The 10,607-nt window shown below is 36.2% G+C and overlaps 1 protein-coding gene across 5 annotated transcripts in view; it reads left to right on the top strand.

Annotated features, from left to right (window-relative positions):
- LOC131194381 (leukocyte elastase inhibitor-like) overlaps positions 1–10,607 on the top strand; it is a 54,056-nt gene that overhangs the window by 41,812 nt on the left and 1,637 nt on the right. For 3 of the 5 annotated variants that reach the window (XM_058175287.1, XM_058175291.1, XM_058175288.1), the window contains exons 2-6: positions 567–751; positions 2,260–2,397; positions 4,817–4,934; positions 5,284–5,426; positions 5,982–6,149. In XM_058175287.1, coding sequence (XP_058031270.1) covers positions 584–751; positions 2,260–2,397; positions 4,817–4,934; positions 5,284–5,426; positions 5,982–6,149 — 735 coding nt within the window. In that variant the 5' untranslated portion in view covers positions 567–583. Of the gene's footprint in view, positions 1–64; positions 452–566; positions 752–2,259; positions 2,398–4,816; positions 4,935–5,283; positions 5,427–5,981; positions 6,150–10,607 lie in introns of those variants that run through there. The other 2 variants (XM_058175286.1, XM_058175290.1) reach the window with 2 other exon arrangements.

The following is a 10,607-nucleotide window of genomic DNA, read 5'->3' as shown; positions in this document are numbered from 1 at the left end:
ATTATTATTATTATTATTATTATTATTATTATTATTATTATTATTAGGATATAAGAAGGATATAAGAAGAAAATTGATGCAAAAAATAAAATACAAAGAAATAATGCCGGCAAGCTTCTGCAGCTGGGGCGGGTGGGCTAAGTGCGTGTATTGGAGGCCCTGTCTTCGGATGTAGCAAATCGAGGGCAGCCCAACCTTTCCTCCTGCTGACGCTCTTCTCACGCCTTCCAACTCTCCACACCTGCCTGGTTCAGATCTCTTCCCCTGCCAGCCGGTGAAGGTCAGAGTCCGAGGGTGCTACCGCCTCGTCAGCTCCAGAAATTGCCCTGGCGGCGCTCCTTTCCTCTCAACTTCAAGACCGGAGATCTGCGCGGGAGTGGCTCTCTGCGCATCCAACCCACCCTCAGCATCGCCGCTGGTCTTCTCTCGGCAGGGAAGGGTGGGATTTAAGGCATTTTAAAGCTTGCGCTTGTTCTCCCGTCGTTGTTGCTCGGCACTGGTGCTATAATTTTAAAGGTGCCTCAGAAGTAATTTTCTTACTTCCTTTCTTTTTGCTTGTTTTCAAGCTTTTCCGTTCGTCGCTATGGATAAACTGGCTGATGCAAACTCGCAGTTTGCGCTGGATCTTTTCCAAAAGTTGAAGGAAGCCCACCCAACCGGCAACGTTTTCTTTTCTCCGCTCAGTTTATCGTCCGCCCTGGCCATGGTCGTCCTAGGGGCCCGGGGTAACACAGCCTCGCAACTCTTGAAGGTCAGCAGAGATTTTTCTGATACGTTAGTATGGCTGCTAACACGAGGAATTGTGGTTCTTTTGTAAGGAGAGTTGTATTTTAAGTGTTGTATATTGGAAATACCGTCTCTAGTACAGGGAAGTTATGCTTGGATTTAACACGATGAATCATGTTAATGATTACTTCAAGGTTTTTACTGCTGAACAAACAATTTTCAAGAGAATAAGGGAGATAGAGAGAGAACACAAGAGTTTTCTATCACTAAAGTTGATGTATTGATCAGAGGTTCTTAACTGACAGGCTAGAGTTTGTGAGAAAGTTTGAAAATCCTTGGTTTAAATTTTCCACATATAGTTGTCCAACCTGTATGGAATAAGGAAGCAAGAACAAAATTTGTTTGGTTCTGCAACCCAACAAGACAGACACAGACTTCAGAGGATAATTAGAACTGCAGAAAAATCAATGGCTACCAACCTGCCTTTCATTGAGGATCTGTATGCTGTACCAGTCAAAAAGAGGGCTGTGAAAATATTTATAGACTCCTCACATCAGAATATAAACTGTTTCAATTCCTATCCTCAAAATGAGGCTATAGAGCACTGCACTTCAGAAAAACTAGACACAAGAACAGTTTTTTCCCCAAATGCCATCACTCTGCTAAACAAATAATTCCCTCAACACTGTCAAACTAAATCTGCACTACTATTAATCTTCTCATCATTCCCATCACCCATCTCCTTCCACTTATGACTGTATGACTATAACTTTGTTGCTTGTATCCTTATGATTTATACTGATATTGAATGGTTCCTGATTGCTTATTGTACCCTATGACTATCATTAAGTATTGTATATTAGAATTCTTCATGATCTTTTATGTACACCGAGAGAATATGCACCAAGTCAAATTCCTTGTGTGTCCAATCACACTTGGCCAATAAAAAAATTCTATTCTATTCTATTCTAATTGAAAATAAGCATTCTGATGCTCTCCATTGTAGTTAAAGAAAACGTTCTCTACTCTCTTGCTATGCTTTATCAAAAAATCATTTGTCATGAAAATCTGACTAACATTCAACTTTTTCTTTATCCATTCCAATTAGTTTTGTGCCATAGTCTACATAGATTCTGTAACTGATACCCTAAGGTATTTTTGAATAAAACAACCTGTTTTATTATTTCCCCAAGTCAGAATATATATTAAACACATTCAGGCTTTGATTAATCCCCATTTTTTCTTGTTATGTAATATGTAATAACCCATCGTATTAATCTTAGGTATTGTATTTTTAATACAATATTTAAGAGTATTTAATAATAAATATAAGAGTATATTTAATACTCTTTTAGATGAATCCTATGTTTGCAAAGAATGGTCCATCATATTGTTTGTTTATATATGCTTTCTACCTGTGAGTGTGTAGATTTCTGAAATGTCTCCATTGTTCTTAGACAAAATTATTTGTGCACTAACCCTAATTTCACTGTTGTTATTGGTACTAAGTTAGGAATTATCTTTTCCATGCAGACACTTCATTTTGATGGTGTTGAAGACCTTCATTCAGTATTTCACACGCTCAATGATAAAATTAATCGGAGCAATGCACCTTATATATTGAAACTTGCTAATAGGTTGTATGGAGAAAAAACTTTCAACTTTTTGTCTGTAAGTAGATTGCTAAATAAATAAACATCAATAATTTATGGACCATCAGAATGGCTTTATATGTCAATTTCAAATTTTATTAGACTGTGATATTCATCAATACAGTTATCCTTTGCTTTAAGTGAATATTTAATCTCTCTTAATTAGGTCTGCTATGGTCAGTCCAGCCCAGAGATGATACAGTGAGATCCAATTACATCCAGTCATTCATTTTCTTACACCTAATGGAGAGTATTCTAGATTTAAGATGTCACTCAAAATACTCCACTTTTTCTCTTCGGGCTGGTTGTGTTTTACAATCTTAACATGTATTTACTTATCATAACAGTGAATTGGAAAATTTCAACACAGACTATGTCAGCCTTTTAGAAAGAGACATGTCTTCATTATGCTATTATGAGTGCTTGCTTAAATGCAATTAAGTGTGTTTAAATGATGAAGGCAAAGGGTGCCGAGCAGGAACAAGGAGAGTAATTGGATCTCTAATTGATTGGAGATAATTGTTATTTATTTTTTTTTTTTTTATTCAAAAAGTTTTTATTAGTCAAAAAAGGTTTATACAAATACATATCAGGTATGGTAAATTTTCATTTTTCTTATCTAAAATAAGAATTTTACTCAAATTTTTTAACACATACAACAGCCATAAGGCAAGCAGGTGACACGAAGTAGCTAAGTTTGCAAATTTTAAATACGTAATAAAGAAGAGTCAAGAATAATCAGAATATCGTACAAAAGAGAATAAGGAAAACCAACACAATCCCAAATATCTTTATCACTTCCTAGTTTTGGATCTCAGAACTCTGGGTTCAGCCTGACCCAACTCCAGGGCGCAACAGCTGCAGCCGCTTCAGCCCCATGATCTATAACCTCCTTCTTCAATTCCTGGGTCATCTGATTCCAGGAAGGCTTTGTGTTCCTCCACATAGGCCGTAGCCTCCACAATTGTACTGATTTTTTCGTAATGCCCTCCCGGAAAATCATCAATCCTCTGGCATCAGCCATCTGAAGCCCACTCCTTCTGGTACAATTTGCTTGACAAAAATAATATTTCTTTCTTTTTCACGCACCTGTCTGGGAATCTGCCTCAGAATGGCTATCTCCTGCCCCTGTAAATCAGTGCCCCACTCCTATGTTTTCTAAGAATTTCATCTCGCCTCTTCTCACAAATTTGACATGAACCTCTGGGAACTGCATGCGTGCGTGCATTGCTAATTAACTCTATAAACTCGATCCACATCCCAATTCATGAAAATCAACACCTCTCCCAAGAAATTCTCCCAACAATTTAGTCACAACATCTCTCAAGTCTTCTTGGTCCACTTCTTCCAAATTTTGAAACCTAAGGAAATAAGACATTTTATCCATCTGTAGTCCAAGCACAGCATTGCCTGTCGCTCCTCTCTTTTCTGCACTGCCCGCATCTCACCCTCCAGACCTTCCACTTTCTGCTTGTTTTCTGCTGAGACTTGTTGAGTATCCTTTAAATCCTTTTGGATAGTCACAATTGCTCTTATTTCCGCTATTCTTTGCAAATCATCCAATTTCTTGTCCATATTAGATAACTTTTCCAAAATTCTCCATCTCTCCAGCAGTTGGTCTCTGACCTTTGCCATTTGAAAAAAAGTATTCAAAATCCTCAGGCAAGCACAGTATCCTTGTAATTTCCTCCGGATCCACCAGGGGCACTCACAGGAGCAACGAGTCCAGAGTACAGTTAGTCAACCAGGAAGTCAAGGAAGTGATGTCATCAAAATTCTCATAGTGAAGGCGGAAGCTGGACGCCACCACTGTTCCCCAGAAGGAGGGGGCCTCAAACCTTCCCTCCTAAATTTCTCCATCACCTCTTCTCCAGAGCTCCACAAAACCGGTAATCTTCTTATTTTAAGTTCTCCTCTCCAGAATAACTCATTCCTTCCAACCGCAGGGGAGAAAACCCCCGCACTGGAGCACTCCACCACGCCACCGATATTCCTTCCTTCTCCTCCTCAATTCTTCTCCGTGCCCTGTTCACCACCAGGCTGCTGCAGTTATAAATCCAATGCCCGGTGTCACGGGCACAGCGCCCAGGCGACGACCAAAATAATGGTCATGCCTGTGGCCTCCAAACCCCGCCAAGCCTAGGACGCGCCAGCATCGGTCCCCACAGTCCTGTATATCGGCTGGGAGACCCCTGGCGAGCCGTCCGTACGGCAGGTGTCCTTTTCGGAACACCTGGCCCCTGAGGGCCTCGGCGGCGGCCGGATTCGGGCGCTGGAGGCAGGAGAAACCTTCCAGACGTCCGTTGCCGCTGGATACCGGAAGTCGTCCGATAATTGTTATTTATTAAATGTAAATGCTTCCTTGCTTGCTATCCCTAATAATTATATTAATTTTGTAATTTTATAATTTATAAATATTATATGTCTCATTTTCATAGGATTTCTTGAATAGTACCCAGAATTTGTATGGAGCTGAGTTATCTACAGTGGATTTCTCAAATGCTCCAGGCAAGGCAAAAAAGGAAATTAACCAATGGGTTGAACAGCAGACTGAAGGTGAGATTTAAAAACAAACAAACTATAGTTTTATCTTTTCTTGGGTCTACATGATAGTCAAACTCTTACTTTTATTTGCTTCATCACTGGATGAGGTTTTTAAGAAGAGACTGGACAATCACTTGTCTGAAATGGTATAGGTTCTCCTTCTTGAGCAGTGGGTTGGACTAGAAGACCTCCAGGTTCCTTCCAGCTCTATTCCGATTGATTGATTGATTGATTGATTCTGGAGATGTGGCAGAGGGGAAATATACATTTTACAAGTGCATTTAGATTAGTCTCATTGATCTGATAATATTATTTCTCAGTTCTTTGCACAGCTAATTAACAGTGAAATTTCTCCATCAAGGTAAAATCCCTGAGTTGTTATCTGAAGGATCCATCAGTGAAATGACTAAATTGGTTTTGGTGAATGCTGTCTACTTTAAAGGCAACTGGGCAAAGGCATTTAAAGAAGAAGATACTGAAGACAAGCCTTTTAGACTAAATAAGGTAAATGATTTTTTGTCTCTTCTGTAACAATAGCTTATTGTTTAGGCAGGGGTAGCAATAGCCACTCTCATGAAGCATCATCAAGCTTTTATGCTAGTGCTGAACATATGATCCTAACTTATTTGTAGTCATGTTTTTGAAACTTTGTATCAGTTCCTTTGAGCCTAATCACTAATTACAAATCTTAACTTTCCCGTAAGTTAAATCTAATTTCATTCTGAAATAGTTTACTGAAATTAGTGGGTCATTTGTCTATTTGCTCTAATACATGAAGGAAAACAATAAAGCAGTTTTTATTTTTTTATACTACAAGTAGTTTTTTTCCCCTTAGTTTAATTTTTAAATTGGTTTAGACGTTGTTTATCCTTACCTGAAAATGAATTTCATTTAACTTAATAGAGTTGTATGATTCCAAAGAACAGCTATATATTAATAGAGTTTTGCAAAGATCCATTTCCCAGAACTAGTTCTATCAACTTCAGCATATACATACAGAAACTTTATTTGTTTGTTGTTTGATATATTCCTCACTGTAATAATCCTAAAATAATGCAGACAGAAAAGAAGACTGTGAAGATGATGTTTATGAAAGAGAAACTTCCTTTTCATTATATCGCTGACTGCAAGTGTCGTGTGCTGGAACTGCCCTACAAGGGAAAGCATCTTAGTATGATCATCCTTTTGCCTGACAGCATTGAGGATAATTCCACAGGCCTGGAACAGGTGATTCTATTGTTTCCTGCTATTGCTATAAAATTATTATTATTTTTTTTTTATTCAAAAAGTTTTACAAAAATTTTTTTCCCCTTTCCCCTCCTCCCCTCCTTCAACCCCTCCCCCGACTTCCCGGAACAAGCACAAGGTATAGTTAAAGTAAAACAAACATATGCTAAAAATTTTCGTCCCAACTTAATTATACCCTACAATCATCAATTCCTAACTTCCCCAAAGCAATCAAAATAATACATCATAATCATTCAAAACAGTCTGATAACTCTTAGTCTGATATCTCGTTGAATATAGTCAATCCATTTTCCATTCCTTTAAGTATCTTTCTTGCGTATTGTCTTTCAAAAGGCTGATATCTTATCATCTCAGCCAAATTGGCAACTTTCAATATCCATTCTTGTATTGTTGGTACTTCTTTTTTCTTCCAATATTGTCCTATTAGTAATCTTGCTGCAGTTATTAGATTTAAAATCAATTTAGTCTCAATTACTGTACAATCCGTAGTAATTCCCAACAAGAAAAATTGGCAGGAACTTTATCTTCTTTTCAGAACATTTTGTAAAATCCACCAAATTTTTATCCAAAAGGCCTTTATGTCCTTACAAGTCCACCAAATGTGAAAATATGTAGCGTCATCACAATTACATCTCCAACATTTTGCTTGCATTTCTGGATACATACGATAATTTTTTAGGATCTAGATGCCATCTATAAAACATTTTATAAAAATTTTCCCTCAGATTCTGTGCCTGCGTGAATTTAACATTTCTAACCCAAATTCTTTCCCACGTTTCCAATAATATTGGCTCCTGAAAATTTTGTGCCCACTTTATCATACAGTCCTTTACCAAGTCCCTTTCAGAATCTATTTCAAGTAACACATTATACAATCTCTTTATGTGCTCCTGGGACTGGTTTCTAATTTGCTTTACCAAATTTCCTCGTTCTGCTCTATACCAATTTTCTGATCTCCTTCCATCTAGCATTGCTCATATTGAAACCAAGTATAATTTTTCCCTTCCTCTCTTAATACTTGCAGAGATTTTAACTGCAAATTACCTCTTTCAGTATACAAAAGATCTTTATATGTAATCATTTCCTGCTTCTGTTCTATTTTATCCAATAATGGTTCTAGAGTTAAAATAAACAATAATGGTGATAAAGGACATCCCTGTCTTGTTCCTTTCGCAATCTTAAAAGGTTCTGTTAAACTACCATTGATTATAATCTGTGCTGTTTGCTCTCCATAAATTGCCCTAATTATTCTTAAAAAACCATCTCCAAATTGCATCTTTTCTATTAATTTAAATAAAAAATCCCAATGCAATCGATCAAAAGCTTTCTCTGCATCGAGAAAAATAAATGCTGCTGGAATAAAATTTTTCTTTTCTAAGTACTCCAGTAAATTAACAATCTGCCTAACATTATTCCTCATCTGTCTCCCTTTTATAAATCCAGATTGATCATTATGAATTCTTCGCTGCAGAATCAACATTAATCTATTAGCTATTATTTTAACAAAAATCTTATAATCATTATTTAAAAGTGAGATTGGCCTATAATTCCCAGGTTTAGAACAATCCTGTTCCTCTTTTTATCAATGAAATAAAGAGGTTCTCCATGAGGGGAATTCTCCTAGTTGTATCTGATTAAATAATTCCTTAAGTGGACCTAACATCTCATCCTGTAAATTCCTATAATAACTAACTGTAAGCCCATCCGTACCAGGAGTTTTCCCCATTTTAATTGTTTAATTACCAAAATAATTTCTTCCGAGGTTATAGGCCGATTCTTCATCCGTTTGTTCTAAAGTTAAATTTTTAACCTTATATTCCTTCAAATAATTATCAATATCCTATTCAATATATTATCTTTAAGATATAAATTTGTATAATATTCTAAAAAGCTTTTTAATTTTATCCTGTTGATATCTCTCTTTACCTTTGTATTCTATTTTTCTATAGTACGTTGTTTTGTCTTTTCCTTAAAGTGTATGCTAACCACCTACCAGGTCTATTTGCAAAAGTATTATGTTTGGCATATTGTATATTTGTTGCCACCTGATCAGCCATTATCATATTAAATTGATTCTGTAGTAACTTTATTGCATCTTTAAGTTTTTGATCATGTGGGTTATGTATTAATAATTGTTGTTTCTTATAAATTTCCTCTTCTAAATACCTACGCTGTCTTTGTTGCTTATTTCTCTGTCTATTATTAAGATATATTAATACACCTCTCATAAAAGCTTTACTGCAGTCCCAAACCATTTCTATCGATGTTTCATTATTCAAATTATAATCAAAAAATTCTTTCATCTGCTTTTTACATTGATTTACATTATCCTGATATCTAAACAAATTTTCATTTAATCTCCAAGTTCTTCTACCCTCTTTTCCATATTGCAATTCCATCCAAACAGGACTATGATCAGACAAACATCTTGGAAATATCTTAGTTTTCTTCACCCTAAAAAGCAAATCATTAGAAATTAAAATAAAATCAATACGTGAGAAGGATTGATGCCTATCAGAAAAAGTATAGTCTCTTTCCTCCAAATTCCGCAGTCTCCATACATCTCTTAACTCAAAATCTTCTATCATATCAAAAAGGATTTAGGCAGCTTTGCATGTGCAGGTATCTTCTTGGAAGAATTCTCTTGTCCTTTCGTGTATCTATTACTCCATTCCAATCTCCCAATATAATACACGATTTATAATCCCATAGATCAACTTATCATATAACATTCTATAAAATTTTTCTTGTTGCTGGTTGGGTGCATATATACCAAGCAAGAGAGTCCTTTTTGTTTCTATTGTAAGTTCAATAGCAATATATCTTCCATGAATATCTGCCTCTATTAACTTGGCTGGTATATCTTTTCTCAAATAAACCACTATGCCATGTTTTTCTCCAAAGCTGAAGCAACAAAATGTTTACCTAACTTTGAGTTTATTAGGTACTTTTGATCTGATAATTTAATATGCTTTCTTGTAAGCAAATAACATCATTTTTAAATTGTTACAAATAATGAAATATTTTTCTTCTCTTCTGAGCTGAGTTCAAACCATTGACATTCCAAGTCAAGATTTTATTTGCCATTACTGGGCTGCTGAAGCCTTTGGGCAATCAACTGAAGATCGTCCTCCCGTATCTTGCCGTGCTCCTCCACCGCTTCTGTAGCAGTCCTGAACTTTACTTTGAGTTTGTTGCTCCTTTTCTTTACGCTTAAGGGCTCCCCTCGTCAGTCTTTGTTCTTGTGGTTGTTCCTCTGATGGTAACATCACTGGAATCACCTCAGCTTCCACACCCATTTGAGTCTCTTGAATTCTTTTTCTATTATTTCTATTTCAAATTTCAGCACTGTAGAAAGAAAATCTTTGGCCTTAAGCACTGTGTCAATCGATATCTCTTCCTGATAATACACTGTCAAGCCAACTGGAACCTCCCATCTAAATTGAATCTGGTATTTCTTAAGTTCTTGTGTAAAAATGTAAAGTCTTTTCTATCCCTTAACATCTTGGGAGGATCTCTTTCAAAACCTTCAACTCCTGTTCCCTATTTTCAAGTTTTTCTGAAAAGCAACTTGCAAAATTTGATTCCTCACTGTTCTTTTCAAAAATAAACCACAATGTCTCTAGGAAGTTTCTTTTGCCTAGCAATCCAAGAATTAACTCTATAAATTTTGTCAATTTGATAAGCAACCTCTTGTGGATCAAGTTCAATAAATTCAGCCAGAGCTTCTGATAAATTTTTTAAATCTTCCCTTTTCCTCATTCAAACTAATTCTCAGAGCTCCTTCCATCATTCTATACTGCATCACCACCACTTGATCTTCATTTTATCCAATTTGATTTGCATTCCCCCATTCTATTTTCTATTTGTTGATTTGACTGAACAATTTCTTGCACCTCCTCCTCCACCACCTCCAGTCTTTTGCCAAACCTTGAAAAGCCATCAGATATCTTCTCTTATTTTTTATTATTCTCTTTTATTTCTTCTCTTATTTTCTCATTATTATCCATAATCTCCTTAAACCTTTCTTCAGACACTTTCCTTGCTCTTTAATCAGATCTTCTAAAGCTGGTTCAGAACCCTTCTGCCCCCAGTCTTAGGTGGTTTAGTAGCCATTTCAGTTTTAAAATTCACAAAATATAAGTCTAGAAACTTCTCTTTTCCCTTTAAGTATAGGAGAGCTCAGTTCACTTCATTAAAATCCACATAACATTTCTTATCTTCTTAGTTGCCATTTTCACTCCTGCTCAGGCGCCATCTTTAAGTCAATTAAAACAAAGGAAAAATTCTCCTTTTTAAAAGGTAGAAGTCCGGAAATCAAAAATACTTGCAATCCAATAATCGTCCGCTTGCACTCATTCCGTCTGCTTAAAGAGATCCATAAAGATAAGACAATTAGCAGAGATGGACACCTTCTTCTTTTCCTGCTTTTGCTGA

This window comes from Ahaetulla prasina, chromosome 3, assembly GCF_028640845.1.
Source record: "Ahaetulla prasina isolate Xishuangbanna chromosome 3, ASM2864084v1, whole genome shotgun sequence".
NCBI classification, from domain to species: Eukaryota; Metazoa; Chordata; class Lepidosauria; order Squamata; family Colubridae; genus Ahaetulla; species Ahaetulla prasina.
The sequence above is the reverse complement of the archived record's forward strand: the minus strand, read 5'-3'. Positions and strand labels throughout refer to the sequence as shown.